The sequence below is a fragment of the Oncorhynchus mykiss genome, chromosome 19 (assembly GCF_013265735.2).
Source record: "Oncorhynchus mykiss isolate Arlee chromosome 19, USDA_OmykA_1.1, whole genome shotgun sequence".
Taxonomy (NCBI): Eukaryota; Metazoa; Chordata; class Actinopteri; order Salmoniformes; family Salmonidae; genus Oncorhynchus; species Oncorhynchus mykiss.
Window position 1 is genome coordinate 16240648 of NC_048583.1, and position 24045 is coordinate 16264692.

General features: G+C 41.2%; 3 protein-coding genes across 9 annotated transcripts in view; 2 read left to right on the top strand and 1 right to left on the bottom strand.

Moving 5' to 3' along the window:
* Positions 1-3094, top strand: part of LOC110498465 (zinc finger protein 34) — a 210005-nt gene extending 206911 nt beyond the window's left edge. Inside the window, exons 2-3 of the mRNA XM_036953744.1 lie at positions 421-548; positions 728-3094. Coding sequence (XP_036809639.1) covers positions 421-548; positions 728-2002 — 1403 coding nt within the window. The 3' untranslated portion in view covers positions 2003-3094. The remainder of the gene's footprint in view (positions 1-420; positions 549-727) is intronic.
* The window catches only part of LOC110498461 (zinc finger and SCAN domain-containing protein 2), a 771911-nt gene that overhangs the window by 571491 nt on the left and 176375 nt on the right, over positions 1-24045 (bottom strand). The window lies entirely within an intron of this gene.
* LOC110498467 (zinc finger protein with KRAB and SCAN domains 8) overlaps positions 9985-24045 on the top strand; it is a 138571-nt gene continuing 124510 nt past the window's right edge. For 2 of the 6 annotated variants that reach the window (XM_036953733.1, XM_036953735.1), the window contains exon 1: positions 9985-10460. In XM_036953733.1, the coding sequence (XP_036809628.1) occupies positions 10205-10460 (256 nt within the window). In that variant the 5' untranslated portion in view covers positions 9985-10204. Of the gene's footprint in view, positions 10461-18217; positions 18349-18713; positions 20893-24045 lie in introns of those variants that run through there. The other 4 variants (XM_021575125.2, XM_036953740.1, XM_021575122.2 and 1 more) reach the window with 4 other exon arrangements.

Genomic DNA, 24045 nt, shown 5'->3' on the forward strand with positions numbered 1-24045 from the left:
GCTCTGCAGAAGGCGGAGGCAACGCGGCCTGTCACCGTTCATATATAGATAGTTCAGTGCCTGTCCCCTCTCTTCTGCACGTGTTCAGATGTGTTACCCAGAATTTGGTCTTGGTCAGTTTTTGGATAGTATACAATAATTCCCCTGATTACTTAGCTATCTTGCACAAAGACACAATATTATATTCTAACCATATTCTATTTACTGCATTTCCTATTATTTACTCAGTAAAAAAACAGTACATGGAACATAATACAATACAGAGAAATAAATAGAGAAATAGCATATCAAGAAGTGTTACCTTAAATCGTTAACAATTAAATTGTTTACAATTCTAGACAGTGTCAACAGGGTACAATATACAGTTGAGCATGGACAGTACCGGACTTAACCCCATCTTTCCCTCAATCACTCTCTCAGGTGAAGGACATCTCACTGGAGGCCACAGGAGCTTTGTGAAGCCAGCGGGACACAATACATGGGGAGATGACCAACCAATCACTGATGAGGGGAGTGGAACCTCAACCCAGCACGTTATCATGATAGAGGTTAGTGTAATAGTGTTGCATAAAAAATGCTACTTTGTAAATCAATGGCCTGTTTATTTCAGCAAGGCTTTCTTCAGCTATTGACTTGCGTACATGCACATTTACCATAGCGGAGCTTGTTTGACTTCCCTACGACATTGTTATCCAATTTAGGTTATAACCTCCTCTTCTTGTGTTAGTCTACAGATGCAGAGACTGCAGGTCCTGGGGTCAAGCAGGAGAGGTCTGAAGGAGAGGAGGACCCACGGCACAGTAGAAACATCCAGACTGGAACGGCTGGAGTGCACACTGTAGACACAGAGAACCCCATTGCCACAGTGCAGCCCAGGACCCAACGCAGCATCACGGAGGTCAGAGACAGACACAAGTCAGAGACAGACACAGAGACTTTAACTGTAACACAAAGCCTTATACTCACAGGATCTGACCACAGATCAGACCCAGAGAGACTGGGGCTGGGGCCACTGGGATGTCCTCCTGCTCCTGGCTCAGAGTACTTACTTTACGGTAACCCGAACATGAGGGCTGTTAATTCCCATCTGGACTCAGGTGATGTGTTAGAGACTGGCAATGATCCGTCTTGTTCTTACGCTACAGAGATGGACCCTAGCAACATGCGATTGGGTTTAGAGACACACACTGATCTGTCTAGAGGGGACTGGAACCGGTACAGTAGTAGTGTATACTCCGAAGGGTGCCTAGATAAGAAAGGGGAGGGTCTGCTCATAGATGAAGTGACTGTGAAAGTGGAGGGTGACCCTCCTCCCATATGGAATGCAGATAGTCAGCTAGGAGACAGACACTCACAGGGCAGAGATTTCTTAGATTACAGGGAAAGCTTAGAGACCAATCAAAATGTTGTGACCCATTCCCCTTTGCACGCACTCAGGGATCACGACCCAGTGTCAACGTCGATGGGGCATTCCGATTCACACAGCCGCGTCCTTTTCGATCAGGTATTGAACTCAAAAGACAGGCCTAGAGCCCAGGTTCAGGGAGGGGGAGAAACATCAGGCGGTATTAAAGAGAAACCGTTTCTCTGCATGTTCTGTAACAAAGGCTTCAGCTGCCCCCAGAAGGTGGAGATCCACCAGAGGGTCCACACAGGGGTGAAACCCTACAGCTGTAACCAATGTCACATGCGCTTCGCCCAGGCTGGCAACCTGAAGAGGCACCAGATGGTTCACACAGGAGTGAAACCCTTCAGCTGTCCCCAGTGTCCCATGTGCTTTGCTCAGGCCGGTGACCTGAAGAGGCACCAGAGGGTCCACACAGGGGAAAAACCCTACAGCTGTACCCAGTGTCCCATGCGCTTCGCCCAGGCTGGTCACTTGAAGATGCACCTGAAGGTCCACACTGGAGAGAGGCCGTTCGCCTGTACACACTGCGGGAAGAGGTTCTCAGAGAGAAGCTACCTCAGGATACACCAGCAGAAAAAACATTCCACTCTATAACAGAAAGTAACCATTCCAATCGATAGCTTCTGATGTTTAGATCAAATCCTGCATTAAAGACTAAGATACATTTTCATTGATGTCAATCAAAAATAGCCACAGATACATTTGGAATAATGAGAGTAACGGATTTCAGTGTTTAATAATCCTGAGTAGAATATTGCATCCAGACATTGTGATACACTGTATAACCCTAAACAAGTCTGATAGATAGTGTTTGTACTGTGTCGGATATAAGATGTTCACAAATGCCTGTTTCATTACTTCCATTCAACAATTTTTTTCCCAAGACACTTTTAATGAGAAAATGAATGCAGTTTATCGAATTCATGCAGATTTTTTGTTGAGAAGTATGTGGTTTTCATATGGTGTATTTCAAGACTTCCTCCCGTGATTAAACTTTTCCTGTTGTAAAGTGATATCGCAAGTATAAATACAATGTTGAACAATACAATGTTTTGAACAAAAGTTTTTTTTTTGACACAACTGCAAACTTCATGGAGTAAGGCATTCAATGAGTTGGTTTGATGGGAAGTTGTGATGCCATTGGCCTAGTGAACAAAAGAAGAAAGGCCTAACCCACCCACTTGTGCTATGTCCTGGACCACCTATTAAGATGTGCCTTTTTGCTAAGTAAATCAGGTGTTAAGAGGTGAAAAGGAGACTGGAGTGGCACCTTAACACTTGTTCATGTTTAATAAACACAAAATGGGACTTTTCATTCTAAGACTCATTGAGACTCTCTTTAGTATACATCCCATCTCACCCTATTCTGCATACATCCAACAGTGCTTTATAACCATTATACACTTACTAAATATACCTACACATACCCACACACTAACAAACACCTACTGTACACCTCAAAATAGTTAAGTCAGGTTTGTCTGATTATGACTTTTGACTTATCATAGCTGACTTATTTTTACCCACAACAACATTCATGTCCACCATGATGGGTTTAACAACAATGAAGTCATTCTGTAACTACAGTATAGGACTCAAGCGTAGTGGGGATGGGTAAACACTCCATGTTGAAAGTGTGTTTATCTGTGTGTGTGTACCTGAGGGAGTGTATGTCTGTGTAATCTGTATCACCTGTCTCTTCCAGGAGGAGGAGGGTCCAGAGGTGCTGATGATGAATGAGGAGGGTCTAGACGACACCTCCTGAACCCACAGAGGAACCAGCTGATTAGCACAGGACCACACACAGTCTCACTGAGGTGAGCCACTGTAAAAAATGGTCTGCATGGTATTAAGTCAGGTCCAATATCCACAAAGCAACTCAGAGTAGAAGTGATGATCTAGGATCATATTTGCCTTTTAGATAATAATGAATAACACTATGTAGACAGGTCCTTGATCATCACTTCTACTCTGAGATTGCAGATAAGGGACCATGCTTTTGAATGACCAAACCATTAAAGAGTGTCAAGTAATCAAATCATCTATCACTTTTCCAGTTTTAAGTCAACCACCATGTTTCAATTGTACTCCTAGCAATCCCTCATTGCCCAACTAGAAGATGCTCCATAGCAGGGTGCTCATATCAGATTTCTTGATCCAACATCCTCTCACTCTGTACCTCTTACAGTCAGTAGACATGGAGGATGGGAAGCCTGATCTGCTACCAGTGAAAGAGGAGACAATAGAGGACAGACCAGAGAGCATTGACCTGCTGAGTGGACTAAAGATGGGAGAGTAAGGTAAGGAAGAAATACATATAGCCTTCATGCAGTAATAGAGCTTCAATGGGATGCCATCTTGGATTCCCAGACCGGTGAAGGCAAGGGCCCAGGGGACATAAGCAAGCAGGCCAGGACCAGAGGCGACATAGTGGAGGGGGGGTGCTGTGGGATTATTTAAGATACTCTTTGAAGAGATAGGGTTTCAGATGTTTTCGGAAGATGGGCAGGGACTCTGCTGGTTCAGGGCATAAAATGAACACCTGCTAAATGCGGGTAGATTTATGTATTGACGGGTAAGAATTTCTATTTCCTGCCTTGTGAGTGGGAGGGGACTGGGAAAGGGAGATGTCAAAGGGAGGGGAAAGAAAGAGTTGGAAAGAAATTAATCGAAGGCAGATGTCGGGATGTTGAAGTCGCCCAGTACGAGCGGTGACCCATTGTCAGAAAATTAGCTTAGCAAGGTGTCAAGTTCATTGAAGAACTCAAAGGGCATCGGGTGGAAGATTTGATGACAGCAATGTTATTGTTGCACACAGGGGAGAAATCCTACACCTGCCCCCAATGTGAGAAGAGGTTCTCCCTCCAGCACCAACTGAAGAGGCACCAGAGGGTCCACACGGGATAAAGGCCATTTGTCTGTACGCATTGCGGGAAGAGGTTCTCAGAGAGGAGCAACCTCATGATACACCAGCAGAAAATGCACACAGCCCATGAATAGTGTGTAGTGTGATATGTAGTACTCGTTCCTTTTTGTACATTTTATTCTTTTGGATTTGGATGTATAGAGAACTGGATGAGGTGAACTGAGGAAATAATGAGTGTGATGAGGCAGAGTCGATATGTTGGTGAGATGTTGTCTGTAAAAATGCTTCACTAAGGAAAATGATAAACTTGTACTGTTCTTTGATGCTGGTGTTTTATAATGAGGAGATGATAGTGTTTTAATGTTTACTTGGGATAAAGTAGTGAAGCTGTGTGTAACAATGTTGAAACTTTTTCAAAATATTCTAAAATTAATTTGATCAAAGCGAGGGTACCATAATTAACAGAAAATGTGACATGTTTCCACAGTGAGAAGTTATTCTACTTGTCACATGTATTATTTTGTGCAATAAGAATAGTGTACTTCACATTATGTGAGTGTATGACCATTTTATTCAAATTAAATACAAAATTGACTCAGTGCTCACTGACTTGGTTATTTTTGTATAATTGCAGGAACTGAGGAACCCTTCTCCGTCAAACCAAAACATGATACTTAATTCTTGAATCAACACATATGGCCATTTAACAAACTCCACTTTCTCCGCACATTTTATAATATTATGTTTCTGTGTGTACAGTAAAGAGTTTCTTAGAGTGCTTTCAGAAAGTATTCACAACCCTTGACCTTTTCCACATTGTGTTGTGTTCCAGCCTGAATTTAAAATGGATTACATTTTGATGTTTTTGTCACTGACCTAAACACAATACACCACAATGTCAAAGTGGAATTATGTTTTTACACATTTTTATAAATGAATTAAAAATGAAAATATAAAATGTCTTGAGTCAAGTATTCAACCCCTTTTGTTATGGCAAGCTAAATAAATTCAGGAGTAAAAATGTGCTTAACAAGTCACATAATAAGTTGCATGGACTCACTCTGTGTGCAATAACAGTGTTAAACATGATTTTTGACTGACAGCCTCATCTCTGTACACCCCCACACAATTATTTGTAAGGTTCCTCAATTGAACAATGAATATCAAACACAGATTCAACCACAAGACCAGACCGGGGAGGTTTTCCAATACCTCGCAAATGAAGGCAACTATTGATAGATGGAAAAATATTTTAAAAAGCAGTATTCCTTTGAGCATGATGAAGTTATTAATTACACTTTGGATGGTGAATCAATACACCCACTCACTTTGAAGATACAGGCGTCCTTCCTAACTCAGTTTCCGGAGAGGAAGGAACCCGCTAAGGGATTTCACCATGATTCCAATGGTGACTTTAAAACAGTTAGAGTTTAATGGCTGTGATAGGAGAAAACTGAGGATGGTTCAACAACATTGTAGTTACTCCACAATACTAATTTAATTGACAGATTGAAAAGAAGGATGCGTGTGCAGAATAAAAATATTCCAAAACATGCATCCTGTTCGCAATAAGTAAGATAAGTAAAACTACTAGAAATGTGGCAAAGAAATTAACTTTATGTCCTGAATACAAAGCGTTATGTTTGGGGAAAATCCAACAACACATCACTGAGTACCACTCGTCAAGCATGGTGGTAGTTGCATCATGTTATGGGTATGCTTGTCATCGGCAAGGACTAGAGAGTTTTTTTATAAAAATAAACGGAAGCACAGGAAAAATCCTAGAGGAACACCTGGTTCAGTCTGCTTTCCAACAGACACTGGGAGACAAATGTACCTTTCAGCAGGACAATAACCTACAACACAAGGACAAATATACACTGCTTGGTTACCCAAACAACATTGAATGTTCCTGAGTGGCCTAGTTACAGTTTTGACTTAAATCTATAGCAAGATTTGAAAATGGCTGTCTAGCAATGATCAACAACAACTTGACAGAGATTGAAGAATTTGTTAACTTCTTATGGCTGCAGGGGCAGTATTGAGTAGCTTGGATGAAAAGGTGCCCAGAGTAAACTGCCTGCTCCTCAGTCCCAGTTGATAATATATGCATACACTCTGAAGTTTCTAAAACTGTTTGAATGATGTCTGTGAGTATAACAGAACTCATATGGCAGGCAAAAACCTGAGAAGAAATCCAAACAGGAAGTGGGAAATCTAAGGTTGGTCGATTTTCAACTCAGCCCCTATTGAATACACAGTGGGATATTGGTTATGTTGCACTTCCTAAGGCTTCCACTAGATGTCAACCGTCTTTAGAAACTTGTTTGAGGATTCTACTGTGAAGGGGGAGAGAATGAGAGAAGATTGAGTCAGAGGTCTGCCAGCAGCCACTCGCTGGTCACGCGCATTTCCCATGAGAGGTAACTCACGCTCCTTTGCTTTTCTGAAGACAAAGGAATTCTCCGGTTGGAATATTATTGAAGTTTTATGTTAAACTTCCTAAAGATTAATTCAATACATCGTTTGACATGTTTCTACGGACAGTAATGGAACTTTTTGACATTTCGTCTGCAACTGGGGAACGCGCTTCGTGACTTTGGATTTGTTTACCAAATGTGCTAACGAAAGTAGCTATTTGGACATAAATGGACATTATCGAACAAATCAAACATTTAATGTGGAACCTGGATTCCTGTGAGTGCATTCTGATGAAGATCCTCAAAGGTAAGTGAATATTTATATTGTTATTTCTGATATCTGTTGACTCCAACATGGCGGATATATATATTTGTTTTCTGGGCGCCGTTCTCAGATTATTGCATGGTTTGCTTTTTCCGTAAAGTTTTTTTGAAATCTGACACAGCGGTTGCATTAAGGAGAAGTTTATCTATATTTCCATGTCTAACACTTGTATTTTCATCAACATTTATAATGAGTATTTCTGTAAATTGACGTGGCTCTCTGCAATATCACCAGATGTTTTTGGAACTAGTGAACATAACGCGTCAATGTATACTGAGTTTTTAAAAATATAAATATGCACTTTATCGAACAAAACATACATGTATTGTGTAACATGAAGTCCTAATGAGTGTCATCTGATGAAGATCACCAAAGGTTAGTGATTCATTTTATCTCTATTTGTGCTTTTTGTTACTCCTCTCTTTGGCTGGAAAAATGGCTGAATTTTTCTGTGACTTGGCGGTGACCTAACATAATCGTTTGTGGTGCTGTAAAGCCTATTTGAAATTGGACACTTTGGTGGGATTAACAACAAGATTACATTTAAAATGGTATAAGATGTATGTTTGAGGAATTTTCATTATGAGATTTCTGTTGTTTGAATTTGGCGCTCTGCACTTTCACTGGCTGTTGTCATATCAATCCATGTTAATGGGATTGCAGCCCTAAGAAGTTAAAGAATAATGTGCAAAGCTCTTAAGCTTGTTCAGACTGCAGGCCTTAACGCTCAAATCAGTTTTGTTTTTCAAATCCGTTTTGGACTACGGACTGTCCAGATGATCCAACTTTCAAAACAATAACTCTTTGGGTGAGTTACAGCCATCAACTAGCTAGTTGCCATAGCTGTTTAGTTTTCTAGCACATTCACTTATTTGTATGTAAACAATTAACAAGCTAGTTAGCTACCGTACCACATGTTTTTGTCAAATTGTCAGAGTAGCCAGCAAGCAACAAAATATGCCGAATAACAGTCTAAAAAAACACTTGTGGGAAAATAATCGGATATGACTTGTCTGAACGGTCAAATGGCCAGGAATCAGATTTGTATCTGACTTCAAACCACCTATGAAAATGTGGCTTGAAATATTCGATTCCATGTGCTTTTTGACTGTTCAGAATACAGGACGTATAACAGATTCTAACCGGATATGGAAATAAATTAGATTTGATTCATTTCAAACTGCCAATGTGAGCACGGCTTTAGAGACTTACCCAGAGAGACTCACCTGTAATCGCTGGCAAAGTGATTCTAACATGTATTGACTGAGGATGTGAATACTTATGTAAAATGACATATCTGTATTTCATTTTCAATATATTTGAAAAAATTCGAAAAACATGTTTTCACTTTGGTATTATGGTGTATTGTGTGTAGATGGGTGAGGAAAAAAAAGATTTAATACATTTTGAATTCAGGCTGTAACACAACAAAATGTGGAATAAGTCAAGAGGTATGAATAGTTTCTAAAGGCACTGTATGCTCTGATAATGTAACCTCTACAAAATAAATGCCTTTCTTATAATTTCACATTGTTTTTATGTCAACATATAAAAACCATGACAATTACTATAAGAAAAATACAATACTTGTATATACACGTTCAGGTATGAGTTTTCATGGCTAAGGATGGACAGCACTTCCTACTGAACAGTTGATTTATCTACAGCTATGCCTTTAGTCTCCCATCCTGGGGTTTAACCAAGCCAAGCCCTGCTTAGCTCTGATATTTGTCACGGACTACTTGCAATGTGAATGAGAATAATTGTTGAGAGATCTCCACTTAATAATTAAATAGAATCACTGCTATCCAACCATTCTTCTACTCCCACTCCTTCAGGTTTTCCCCTGTCTCCTGCTACTCCTCGCGGCAGACTTGGCTTCATTCTTCAATAAGTGTGACATTGCGTGCTTCAATGACGTCAGTGGTATGCAAGTGCTTTGAAATGTTGTATGTCCCACGTATGTGAGACCTTAGAAGGCTTAGCTTACATATGTCTCTCGTATTTGTTTTATACAATCCAAGCAAAAGCTAGTTATTACTACGGTCCAAGTGTTTTGAAATTCAAATGTCCAATGCACTGTATATCTCCCATGTCTGTTACGTGTATTATTGCTATGAACCCCCCATGGCTGTAGCAAACATTGCCACTTGGTAATTTACTTACTCGGCCACATACTGTTGGCTTATTTATACTGATGTACGTTACCATGTCACTGTGTTCATCAATGCAACAACGAACAAAACATGCTCAAGTCAAGATCCCCCTTAACTGTTTCCGTTATTAAAAATCCAGAGTTCACAAGCTTATCTATCATCTGTAGTATGGGATCTTTACAAACAGTCCTTGACCCTAAGTTGTTTTCAGTAAATGGCCTGAAGCCTTCAGGTCTTGTGATGACTGGGAGTGAATATTAAACATAAACGAATGTGAACTTGGGCTTGATATTCCAGACTGACTGTTCTCTACAAACTGAATCCGTTTAGGAGGGTACTTAACTTGTCATTCAAAACAGGCTTGTGTACATCCCTGTTTTTAGAGACAGTCAACCTAGGCAGAACAAGGACAGGGATGTAATCTTTCGTCCAAACAGTTGTGCAAGTAAAACGAGAGTTTCGATTGGACAAATTCAGGTATGTCCCCATTCTTTTTTCAGTCTATGTAGGTCCCTCCCCGCATCGTTCCATTTGCTTCCATTTAAGAAACGTTTTGCAACAGAAACGGCGTAATGCATATAATAAAATACAAATTAATACGGCCCAGCTGAATATTTACGTTACTGGGGTGATGTAGATGGAATAAAGTAATTACTTATATTCTACTATATTCTTGCTAACGCACTGTTCTTTAAAACAAGTCTGCTCTGAGTTTGAAATATACTGATCATAGGATATTTGATGTGTAATAAATAGTACCGTAACTAAAAGAACAGCACGCGTGAGTTTTTCATTTAACCACACCCTTTAGCTATGACGCCAACCAATAAGACCCTTACACGGAAGTGAACAATTTCGTCACTTAGCGTTTTAGTTATTTAGACGTTTGTTTACACCCAGGAACTCAACATTTTACTTATTTAACTTCCCAGTATCACATACTTACCCCAAATCGTGTTTAATTCGTGTTGGTGAAAGTACTTGTTGATATATGTTATCTAGGTAACGCTATTTAGCTATCTGCTAACAATGGCTGACTGTAACGATATGGGTTTTCACACTCAAATAGCCTCCGTCATGGAGGTTCTAGCGAATGCAGCCGTTGCAGAGATCTGTAAACTCGTAGACGACGACTATGCAGTGTTTCGTTTGGAAATTTCTCAAAGCCAGAAAGAAAACAGCGGATTACGGAGGAAACTACAACTACTGGAACTGAAGGTGGCACGGGAGCGTCGTCCCAGTAGTGTCAAGATCCTCGACCGATACAAAACAGGATTGGCAAGAGGTACATGTTGCAGAAGGCCGATGTTGCTGTCGCCCCGTTTCCCATGTGTTCAGATGTCTTACCAAGAATTGGGTCTTGGTCAGTTTTTAGATAGTATGGAAAAAGTCCCGTGATTACTTAACTACCTATCTTGTGCAAAGACACTATCGTATTCTAACCAGATAAGCGAGACCTTTGGATGAAGAATTAAAGCAGTTAGCGCCGCTGCCTCGAAACTCATTCATAGTTGTAATCAAAACCATATTTTGGGGATATCATAGTACGCTTACAATGTTTATAATTTAGCTTGAGCAGACACTAATATTATATTTGGTTGGGATCTTTGTAAAATACTTATTTCGGCAACAGCACTTGTTAGCTAGAACGCTAACGCACATTGACATAGGCTGTAGTATTTGATTTACCTTTTATTTAACTAGGCAAGGCAGCTAAGAACTAATTCTTATTTACAATGACGGCCTACACCGGCCAAACCCGGACGACGCTGGGCCAATTGTGCGCTGCCCCATGGGACTCCCAATCACGGCCGATTGTGATACAGCCTGGAATCGAACCAAGGTGTCTGTACTGACGCCTCAAGCACTGCGCCATTCGGGAACCCAGTGGCCTAAAGTTAGCCAAAGAGCCATTTTAGTGGTTGAAGTTGTTAAAAAAAAAAGAAAAGTGAAATGCAGTTGATTTGTGATGAGACCAGTGGCGATTTTACCATGTAAATCTTGGTGGGGCAAAAAAACTAAATGTGGGATGCATGCCAACAAAGCCATAACACCAAACAATAAATTAATTGCACTATAACGGTGACAAACGGTGCCCACAAACTGTTAGGGCATACATAAAGCTGTCCCAACACCTTACCACTGCTACACCTGGCTATCAGCAGAGCCTTGTCTGGCAGTGAAACAGTTCATTCAGCCTCATTTACTGCCTTAAAAAAAAACATGGCTGACTTGCTTAAACAAATGTGGTTTCTACTGACAATTGAGATGTACAAACTATGGCATAAGGGAAGACAAGCGGATAAGAGGCAATCCGTAATTTTGATTAAGACAATGAGCAAGCGTCGACGGACGTAGTCATAACTATTTGTTCAGCACTTTTGAAATGTACAGCGACAGAATTCAGAACATGGGCCGTTCTTAGTGTTTTCCCTGTACACCAAGTCAGAACCGTAGGATAAATAAAGGGGGCATATAAACAGACAATGAAAGCTCTTACAATATTCAATGATTACATTTCTCTAAAACAGGTTATGGGCTACATGTGCACCACGAAGTTAGAACAGTGGGTGAAATTAAGAGGTGAAAATATACCAAATTATTAGGGTGAGGCACATTGAATGCCGTTTGGGTCTTGCGTCAAATAACACTTCTATTATAGAATGTTCAGCACTCACTTTGTGATGTCACTTAAACAGGAAGGTGGCGTGGCACCTTTGTGGGCAAATGTTGTCATCAAAGTCTGGCACTATTTGGATTTATGGTGGAATTCGGGGAAAAAACACACAGCCACTCCATTGAATAGCAGGCTAGTGGTTGCTTTGCAATGCTTGCAGTTAGCCACTGATGCACATTCAACAAGGAGTTGTATGGAAGGTGATTTCCAACTTGTCGTGCAAATCTTTGTCCAATGGCCGATGAGAAACTGTTTTATCTGTAATTTCTCTTCATATGACAAGGATTAAAAAGGATTTGCCAGTAAATTGATGACTTGATTCATGATGACTGCTAACGAAGACTTTGAAAGTAATGTAATTGAAAGATGTTGACATCAAGTCAAAGCTACTGAACAAATAATGTGATTTGATGTAATTTTATCTGTGGCCAATGATCTTAAGCCTTCTTGGAAGGGCACTTGTAATATAACTCTATGGCAGGACCCAAAGGGCTGAAACTTTGGATGTCTACCCTTACTAAAGACTTAAACTTGCCGATGATGTAGTGTCCCCATAAGTGACAGAACACTGAGCCAATCATGGCGCAATGCTCATATTTTCTGCTGGCTTGACCTAACACCACAGAAAGCACGGAACTAAGCTGAAACACCTGCATTTTGGAGCTGCCTTACTCAAGAAAACAAAGAGACCATGTATATATGCAGCTTTATTAATTCAATTATATATATTTTTGTTTGTTTGCAAACTGATATGTGACACATACAGTGGGGCAAAAGTATTTAGTCAGCCACCAATTGTGCAAGTTCTCCCACTTAAAAAGATGAGAGGCCTGTAATTTTCATCATAGGTATACTTCAACTATGACAGACAAAATCAGATTTTTCTTCTCCAGAAAATCACATTGTAGGATTTCTAATGAATTTATTTGCAAATTATGGTGAAAAATAAGTATTTGGTCAATAACAAGTTTATCTAAATACTTTGTTATATACTCTTTGTTGGCAATGACAGAGGTGAAGACTTTTGAGGTGAAAAACGTTTGACAAGGTTTTCACACTGTTGCTGGTATTTTGGCCCATTCCTCCATGCAGATCTCCTCTAGTGCAGTGATGTTTTGGGGCTGTTGCTGGGCAACACAGACTTTCAACTCCCTCCAAAGATGTTCTATGGGGTTGAGATCTGGAGACTGGCTAGGCCACTCCAGGACCTTGAAATGCTTCTTACGAAGCCACTCCTTCGTTGCCCGGGCGGTGTGTTTGGGATCATTGTCATGCTGAAAGACCCAGCCACGTTTCATCTTCAATGCCCTTGCTGATGGTACAGTGCCTTTCGAAAGTATTCGGCCCCCTTGAACTTTGCAACCTTTTGCCACATTTCAGGCTTCAAACATAAAGATATAAAACTGTATTTTTTTGTGAAGAATCAACAACAAGTGGGACACAATCATGAAGTGGAACGACATTTATTGGATATTTCAAACTTTTTTAACAAATCAAAAACTGAAAAATTGGGCGTGCAAAATTATTCAGCCCCTTTACTTTCAGTGCAGCAAACTCTCTCCAGAAGTTCAGTGAGGATCTCTGAATGATCCAATGTTGACCTAAATGACTAATGATAAATACAATCCACCTGTGTGTAATCAAGTCTCTGTATAAATGCACCTGCACTGTGATAGTCTCAGAGGTCCGTTAAAAGCGCAGAGAGCATCATGAAGAACAAGGAACACACCAGGCAGGTCCGAGATACTGTTGTGAAGAAGTTTAAAGCCGGATTTGGATACAAAAAGATTTCCCAAGCTTTAAACATCCCAAGGAGCACTGTGCAAGCGATACTATTGAAATGGAAGGAGTATCAGACCACTGCAAATCTACCAAGACCTGGCCGTCCCTCTAAACTTTTAGCTCATACAAGGAGAAGACTGATCAGAGATGCAGCCAAGAGGCCCATGATCACTCTGGATGAACTGCAGAGATCTACAGCTGAGGTGGGAGACTCTGTCCATAGCACAACAATCAGTCGTATATTGCACAAATCTGGCCTTTATGGAAGAGTGGCAAGAAGAAAGCCATTTCTTAAAGATATCCATAAAAAGTGTTGTTTAAAGTTTGCCACAAGCCACCTGGGACACACACAACCATGTGGAAGAAGGTGCTCTGGTCAGATGAAACCAAAATTGAACTTTTTGGCAACAATGGAAAACGTTATGTTTGGCGTAAAAGCAACACAGCTCATCACCCTGAACACACCATGCCCACTGTCAAACATGGTGGTGGCAGCATCATGGTTTGGGCCTGCTTTTCTTCAGCAGGGACAGGGAAGATGGTTAAAAATGATGGGAAGATGGATGGAGCCAAATACAGGACCATTCTAGAAGAGAACCTGATGGAGTCTGCAAAAGACCTGAGACTGGGACGGAGATTTGTCTTCCAACAAGACAATGATCCAAAACATAAAGCAAAATCTACAATGGAATGGTTCAAAAATAAACATATCCAGGTGTTAGAATGGCCAAGTCAAAGTCCAGACCTGAATCCAATCGAGAATCTGTGGAAAGAACTGAAAACTGCTGTTCACAAATGCTCTCCATCCAACCTCACTGAGCTCGAGCTGTTTTGCATGGAGGGATGGGGAAAAATGTCAGTCTCTCGATGTGCAAAACTGATAGACATACCCCAAGCGACTTACAGCTGTAATCGCAGCAAAAGGTGGCGCTACAAAGTATTAACTTAAGGGGGCTGAATAATTTTGCACGCCCAATTTTTCAGTTTTTGATTTGTTAAAAAAGTTTGAAATATCCAATAAATGTCGTTCCACTTCATGATTGTGTCCCACTTGTTGTTGATTCTTCACAAAAAAATACAGTTTTATATCTTTATGTTTGAAGCCTGATGTTTGAAATGTGGCAAAAGGTTGCAAAGTTCAAGGGGGCCGAATACTTTCGCAAGGCACTGTAGGCTTTGTTACTTTGGTCCCAGCTCTCTGCAGGTCATTCACTAGGTCCCCCCGTGTGGTTCTGGGATTTTTGCTCACCGTTCTTGTGATCATTTTGACCCCACTGGGTGAGATCTTGCGTGGAGCCCCAGATCGAGGGAGAGTATCAGTGGTCTTGTATGTCTTCCATTTCCTAATAATTGCTCCCACAGTTGATTTCTTCAAACCAAGCTACTTACCTATTGCAGATTCAGTCTTCCCAACCTGGTGCAGGTCTACAATTTTGTTTCTGGTGTCCTTTGACAGCTCTTTGGTCTTGTTTGGAGTGTGACTGTTTGAGGTTGTGGACAGGTGTCTTTTATACTGATAACAAGTTCAAACAGGTGCCATTAATACAGGTAACGAACGAGTGGAGGACAGAGCAGCCTCTTAAAGAAGAAGTTACAGGTCTGTGAGAACCAAAAACCTTGCTTGTTTGTAGGTGACCAAATACTTATTTTCCACCATAATTTGCAAATAAATTCATTAGAAATCCTACAATGTGATTTTCTGGGAATTTTTTTTTCATTTTGTCTGTCATAGTTGAAGTGTACCTATGATGTAAATTACAGGCCTCTCATCTTTTTAAGTGGGAGAACTTGCACAATTGGTGGCTGACTAAATACTTTTTTGCCCCACTGTATTAATGCCAAAATAACATACAAAACAGGTAAGCTCCACATTTTTCTTTTAAATATACACTACCGTCCAAAGTTTCAGAACACCTACTCATTCAAGGGTTTTTCATTATTTTTTTTACTGTTTTCTACATTGTAGAATAATAGTGAAGATGTCAAAACTATGAAATGACATATGGAATCATGTAGTAACCAAAAAAGTGTTAAACAAATCTAAATATATTTTATATTTGAGGTTCTTCAAGTAGCCACCTTTTTATTTGACAGCTTTGCACACTCTTGGCATTCTCTCAACCAGCTTCACCTGGAATGCTTTTCCAACCGTCTTGAAGTAGTTCCCACATGTGCTGAGCACTTGTTGGCTGCTTTTCCTCCACTCTGCGGTCCAACTCATCCCAAACCATCTAATTTGGGTTGAGGTTGGGTGATTGTAGAGACCAGGCCATTTGATGCAGCACTCCATCACTCTCCTTCTTGGTCAAATAGCCCTTACACAGCCTGGAGGTTTGTTGGGTCATTGTCCTGTTGAAAAACAAATGATAGTCCCACTAAGCCCAAACCAGATGGGATGGCGTATCGCTGCAAAATGCTGTGGTAGTCATGCTGGTTAAGTGTGCCTTTTAATTCTAAATAAATCACAGACAGTGTCACCAGTAAAGCACCCCATACCATATCACCACCTCCCATGCTTTATGGTGGGAAATACACATGCGGAGATCATCTGTTAACCCACACCGTGTCTCACAAAGACACAGCGGTTGGAACCAAAAATCTCAGATTTGGACTCATCAGACCAAAGGACAATTTCCACCTGTCAAATGTCCATTGCTTGTGTTTCTTGGCCTAAGCACGTCTCTTCTTTTGGTGTCCTTCAGTAGAGGTTTCTTTGCAGTAATTTGACCATGAAAGCCTGATTCAAGCTGTCTCCTCTAAACAGTTGATTTTAATGTGTCTGTTACTTAAATTCTGTGAAGCATTTATTTGGGCTGCAATTTCTGAGGCTGGTAACTCTAAGAACTCATCCTCTGCAGCAGAGGTAACTCTAGGTCTTCCTTTCCTGTGGCGGTCCTCATGGGAGCCAGTTTCATCATAGCGCTTGATGGTTTTTGTGACTGCACATTTTCACATTGACTGACCTTCATGTCTTAAATTAATGATGGACTGTTGTTTCACTTTGCTTATTCGAGCTGTTCTTGCCATAATATGGACTTGTCTTTTACCAAATAGGGCTATCTTCTGTATACCACCCCTACCTTGTCACAACACAACTGATTGGCTCAAACTCATTAAGAAGGAAAGAAATTGCACAAATTCAATCAACAAGGTACACACCTGTTAATTGAAATGCATTCCAGGTGACTACCTCATGAATCTGGTCATCATTTAAAATGGCCAAGTTCTATTCACAACGGTATTCCGTTGGTAAGAGGCAGACATTCCGTAAATACTAGGAATAGATTGTCCACCATCTATGCGTTATCCAGACAGAAAAGAGAAATAGGCAAAATCACATTTTGATTTAGAGCAATAAAGAAATTGAATAAATTAATTGAGCAAACCAGAAACCTTTCAACGTATAATGTATAGAAATGTTGTGGGACTATAGTAGACGAAGAATCAATATTTTTTTAGATTGAGTATTTATTGGGTCTTTATGTTAGTATATTATGTATGTTTGTAATAGTGTGTTATATGTGTGAATGTTTTCGTATTATAAATTGTATTTTAATGTTTAAGGACTCTTGGAAGATTAGTCCAAATGGGGACTAAAAGAGAATTACAATCCAATCAAATACAACAACCACCCGAGCCACTGCCTGTTCACCCCGCTACCATCCAGAAGGCGAGGTCAGTACAGGTGCATCAAAGCGGGGACCGAGAGACTGAAAAACAGCTTCTATCTCAAGGCCATCAGACTGTTAAACAGCCACCACTAACATTGAGTGGCTGCTGCCAACATACTGATTCAAATCTCTAGCCACTTTAATAATGAAACATTTATGTAATAAATGTATCACTAGTCACTTTAAACAATGCCACTTTGTTTACATACCCTACATTACTCATCTCATATGTATATACTGTACTCTATACCATCTACTGCATCTTGCCTATGCCGCACGGCCATCGCTCATCCATATATTTATATGTACATATTCTTATTCGTTCCTTTACACGTGTGTGTGTGTAGAAGGTAGTTGTTGTGAAATTGTTAGATTACTTGTTAGATATTACTGCACAGTTGGAACTAGAAGCACAAGCATTTCGTTACACTCGCATTATCTGCTAACCATGTGTATGTGACCAATAAAATTTGATTTGACTTCGAGGAATATAAAATATATTTTAATTTGTTTAACACTTTTTAGTTACTGCATGATTGCATATGTTATTTCATAGTTGATGTCTTCACTATTATTCTACAATGTAGAAAATAGTAATAATAAAGAAAAACCCTTGAATGAGTAGGTGTGTCAACTTTTGACTGGTACTGTACATGCAAAACACAGGCAAATTTTGTTTTTTGACTTCACACAAGGCTTAAAATCATATTATAATCCAAAGGTAGTGTGAAATACATTTACATGTTTCTCATGAGTGTATGTTTTTTTTGGTGTGTTTTCAGAGAACTCCCCCGTGTTCAGTAATCAAATTGCACGCATTGCCCTTGTGCGGCAATGTTTGCAAACACAGAAAGATGTCTATACCACCGTACTTAACCTAACAACCGCTTTCCCCCCCAATCACTCTCTCAGGCGAAGGACATCTCACTGGAGGCCACAGGAGCTTTGTGAAGCCAGCAGGACACAATACATGGAATGATGACCAACCAATTACTGTTGATGAGGCGAGTGGATCCTCAACCCAGCACGTTGTCGTGATAGAGGTTCGTGCAGGGCTCTCCAACCCTGTTCCTGGAGGGCTACTGTCCTGTAGGTTTTCACTTCAACCCTAATCTAGTGCACCTGATTCTAATAATTAGCTGGTTGATAAACTGAATCAGGTTACTTACAACTGGGGTTGAAGTGAAAACCAACAGAAGGGTATCTCTCCAGGGACATGGTTGGAGAGCCATGGCTTAGTGTAATAGTGTTGCATTACAAATTACAGTTACTTTATAAGTCAAATGTGGCCCATTTATTTCGGAAAGGCACCTTTCAGCCATTCACATGTACATTAGCCATAAATGAGCTTGTGAGACTTATCCAATTCTACTCTTGTACCGGTAATAACCTCCCCTCTTCTTGTCAGCCTGCAGATGCAGGTCCTGGGTTCAAGCTAGAGAGGTCTGAAGGAGACGAGGACCCACGGCACAGCAGAAACATCCAGACTGGAGTCGAGGACCCTACCACTGACGAAGCGCAGCCCAGGACCCGACGCAGCATCACGGAGGTCAGTGGAACGCTGAACGCCGTCCTCAAGTCAAAGACAGACACTAAGACGTTAACTGTAACACACAGTCTCTTACACACAGGACCTGACCAAATATCAGATCCAGGTCTGGGGAGACTGGGCTGTCCTCCTGCTGCCGGCTCAGACTATTTACCGGTATTTCACCAGAGCCAGAGGCCTGTTCATTCCCGTGGAGATGGTGATGGTGACATGTTAGACACTGGTGGTGATGATCCTGCTTGTTCTTACGCTACAGAGAAGGACCCTGGCAACATGCCCCTGGGTTTAGAAACACAGACTGATCTGTCTATAGGGGACTGGAATCAGTACAGTAGTAGTGTATACTCTGAAGGGTACTTAGATAAGAAAGGGGAGGGGCTTGTCATAAATGAAGTGACTGTGAAATTGGAGGGCGATGTTCCTTCCACATGGAATGCAGATAATCACCTAGGAGAAGGACACTCGCAGGGCAGAGATTTTTTAGACTACAGGGAAAGCTTAGAGACAAATCCAAATGTTGCGAACCACTCCCCTTTACACACGCTCAGAGATCGAGACCCTGTGTCCACGTCGGTGGGATCTTCAGATTCACACGGCCATGTCTTTGTCGATCAGGTATTGAACTCAAACAACAGGGCTAGAGCCCAGGCTCGGGGAGGGGTAGCAACATCAGGCAATAGTAAAGAGAAACGGTTCCTCTGCATGTTCTGTAACAAAGGCTTCAGCTGCCCCCAGAAGGTGGAGATCCACCAGAGGGTCCACACAGGGGAGAAACCATTCAGCTGTACCCAGTGCCACATGCGCTTCACCGAGGCTGGCACCCTGAAGCGGCACCAGAGGGTCCACACAGGGGAGAAACCTTACAGCTGCCCCCAGTGCGAGAAGAGGTTCTCCCGCCAGGACAAACTGAAGAGGCACCTGAAGGTCCACACGGGAGAGAGGCCGTTCGCCTGTACGCACTGCGGGAAGAGGTTCTCAGAGAGGAGCTACCTCAGAATACATCAGGAGAAAACCCATTCCACTCTATAACATGGAAAGTAACCATTCCATTCGATAGCTTCTGACGTTTAGATGAAAGCCTGCATTAAAGGTAGACTTTCAATTTCTGCAACAACTAAGAGCGTTGGAAGGGCAAGGCCACGACATTGTGGAATATACACTGAGTGTATAAAACATTAGAAATACCTGCTCTTTTCATGACAGACTGAACATGATCCCTTATTGATGTCACCTGTTAAATTCACTTCAATCAGTGTAGATGAAGGGAAGGAGACGGGTTAAAGAAGGATTGTTAAGCCTTGAGACATGTATTGTGTATGTGTGCCATTCAGAGGCACCAGCTTGTCAAGAATTGCAATGCTCAACAGTTTCCCGTGGGTTTTAAGAATGGTCAACCACCGAAATGGCATCCAGCCAACTTGACACAACTGTGGGAAGCCTTCGAGTCAGTCTGGGCCAGCATCCCTGTTGATCGCTTTCAACACCTTGTAGAGTCCATGCCCCAACGAATTGAGGCTGTTCTGAGGGCCAAAGGAGGTGCAACTCCATATTAGGAAGGTAAAGTCAAATGGTATTTGTCACATGCACCGAATACAACAGGTAGACCGTACAGTGAAATGCTTACTCACAAGCCCTTAACCAGCAATGCAGTTTTAAGAAAAATAAGTGTTAAGCAGTAAAATAACAGTAGCGAGGCTATATACAGGAGGTACCGGTACAGAGTCAGGAGTCTTGTGACTTGGGGGTAGAAGCTGGTAAGAAGCCTTTGTTTTGTACACTAATGTTTTGTACACTCACTGTATAAGACTGTATATGCCTAAAAAGTATTTAACGTATTGTTTGTACTGTGTAGGCTATATGATGTTCACAACTGCATCTTTCATTACTTCCATTGAACTACTTAATTTTTTCCCACAATATTATTTTAATGTGAAAATGAATGAAGTTCATGCAGCTCTGTAGTTGATGTGTGTGGTTTTCATATTGTGTATTAACTTGTTTATGTTTAATAAACACAACATTTTACTTTTTTGTCTAAGACACTTGTGATGTATACGAAAGAGAATCTCAACATCTGATCTCATCCTATTCTGCATAAACCCAACAGCCCAATATACACATATCAATATACACATCAAAATAGTTTAATCATGTTTTAATCAACTTTTATTTTTGTTTTTGGCTTTAATATTGCTGATAGATTGAAGCTTACATCAATGTAATTGTCTGCATAATTTCCAATCCCCCATATTTTTTGGGCATATATATATATATATATATATATATATATATATATATATATATATATATATATATACACACACATTTAAAAAAATATTTTCCTTTATTATTCCCTGCTAACCCTACCACCCCTAATTGGAGAAAACTAATAAACACATACGCTTCTACTTACAGCTTATACATAATATATACATTTTACAGGCACAATCTATTTTTACAATAGTTATATTTAGTTTGTTTTTAGTCCTGGCCTTCCTCTATTCCTGATCAAATAGCAAACATGTAGGCTACCATTATCACCATCACCTCTAGGTGGCACACACTGCTAAAGCGGTTGACTCAATCTATAGTGCACTTTAACCATGAGCCCCTCCTGCATCAAGATTTTTTGTTAGGAAAAAACTGTTCACTGCTGGTCCTTGATGCTCGATTCAAAACACGTGACTAAGTGGATGACTAGAATAATGCATAGCCTATAAAATGTTGTGGGCAACTCCAGTCCTCGAGGGCCTGTTGGTGTCGCACTGTTTCTCCATCCCAAGCTAACACAGCTGATTAATCAAATTGCATTCTAAAATTAAGATCATGATTAGGTGATTATTGGAGTCAGGTGTGTTAGCTGGGGCTGGTGCAAAACTGTGACACCAATCAGGCCCTTGAGGACTGGAATTGCCCACTGCTGTTGTAGGCCTTCATGTAAGTGTAGCCTACATAGGAATATAGCCTACACTAATGTGCCCTCGCCAGGAGAGGGCGTAATCACTCTGGGTAAGCTCCACTAGGCTTTAACCTCACCGCACTGGAAGTCGAGGCTACAGTTAATGGGGTTCATCATAAATTCAGGTGTACCATGCAAAGTTTCATATGCATTAGTAGGTTATAGCATAAGGAGGACACTATCTGATGTGAATTAATGTAGGCTATAGCTCTACTATTGATTGGACGGTGTCTGGGTGAGCCTTTTCTTGTTTGCTTATGGCCCTATACACCAGCATCTGTTTGTTGTGGTAAATAAATGGCTATGACAATTATGGATAACTCTTGGTAAATATACTTAACAAAAATATAAATGCAACATGCAACAATTTCATAGATTTTACTGAGTTACAGTTCATATAAGGAAATCAGTCAATCAAAATAAATTCATTAGTCACTAATCTACAGTTTTCACATGACTGGGAATACAAATATGCATCTGTTGGTCAAATACATTTAAGAAAAATGGGCCGCCACAGTATCTCTGTGCATTCAAATTGCCATTAATAAAATGTAATTGTGTTTGTTGTTATGCCTGCCCATACCATAACTCTACCGCCACCATGGGGCACTCGGTTCACAATGTTGATATCAGTAAACCGCTCACACATATGACGCCATACACTTGGGTAGAGAAATTAACATCAAATTCTCTGCCAACAGTTCTGGTGGAAATTCCTGCAGTCAGCATGCCAATTGCACGCTCCCTCAACTTGAAACATCTGTGGCATTGTGTTGTGTAACAAAACTGCACATTTTAGAGTGGCCTTTTATTGTACCCAGCACAAGGTGAATCTGTGTAATAGATCATGCTGTTTATTCAGCTTCTTGATATGCAATACCTGACAGCTGGATGGATTATCTTGGCAAAGAAGAAATGCTCACTAACAGGGATGTAAACAAATTTGTGCACATTTGATAGAAATAAGCTTTTTTTGAATGGAACATTTCTGGGATCTTTTATTTCAGCTCATGAAACATTCGACCAGCACTTTACACGTTCAATCAATCTAATGTATTTATTAAGCCCTTTTTACATCAGCCAATGTCACAAAGTGCTGTACAGAAACCCAGCCTAAAACCTCAAATAGCAAGCAATGCAGGTGTAGAAGCACGGTGGCTAGGAAAAACTCACTAGAAAGGCCGGATCTTAGGAAGAAACCTAGAGAGGAAACAGGCTCTGAGGTCAGTCCTCTTCTGGCTGTGCCGGGTGGAGATTATAACAGAATATGGCCAAGATGATGTTCAAACGTTCATAGATGACCAGCAGGATCAGAAAATAATAATCACAGTGGTTGTCGAGGGTGCAACAGGTCAGCACCTCAGGAGTAAATGTCAGTTGGCTTTTTATAGCCGATCATTCAGAGTTAAGAGACAGCAGGTGCGGTAGAGAGAGAGAGTTGAAAACAGCAGGTCCGGGACAAGGTAGCACGTCCGGTGAACAGGTCAGGGTTCCATAGGCACAGGCAGTGTACAGGCAGGCAGTGCCAACAGTTGAAACTGGAGCAGCAGCATGACCAGGTGGACTGTGGACAGCAAGGAGTCATCAGGCCAGGTAGTCCTGAGGCATGGTCCTAGGGCTCAGGTCCTCAGAGAGAAAGAATAGAGGGAGCGTACTTAAATTCACACAGGACACCGGATAAGACAGGATAAATACTCCAGATATAACTGGCTGACCCTAGCCCACCGACACACAAACTATTGCAGCATAAATACTGGAGGCTGAGACAGGAGGGGTCGGGAGACACTGTGGCCCTGTCCTATGATACCCCCGGACAGGGCCAAACAGGCAGGATAAAACCCCACCCACTTTGCCAAAGCACAGCCCCACACCACTAGAGGGATATATTCAACCACCAACCTACTACCCTGAGACAAGGCCAAGTATAGCCAACGAAGATCTCCCCCACGGCGCCAACCCGGACAGGAAGATCACGTCAGTGACTCAACCCACTCAAATGACGCACCCCTCCTAGGGACGGCATGGAAGACCACCAGTAAGCCAGTGACTCAGCCCCCATAATAGGGTTAGAGGCAGAGAATCCCAGTGGAGAGAGGGGAACCGGCCAGGCAGAGACAGCAAGGGCGGTTCGTCGCTCCAGTGCCTTTCCGTTCAGAGAAAGCCCTGCCTCCAGCTGTTTGCTTAGAAATTCTAATGACAGTAAGGAGGCCTGCATCTTGTGATAGTAGTGTA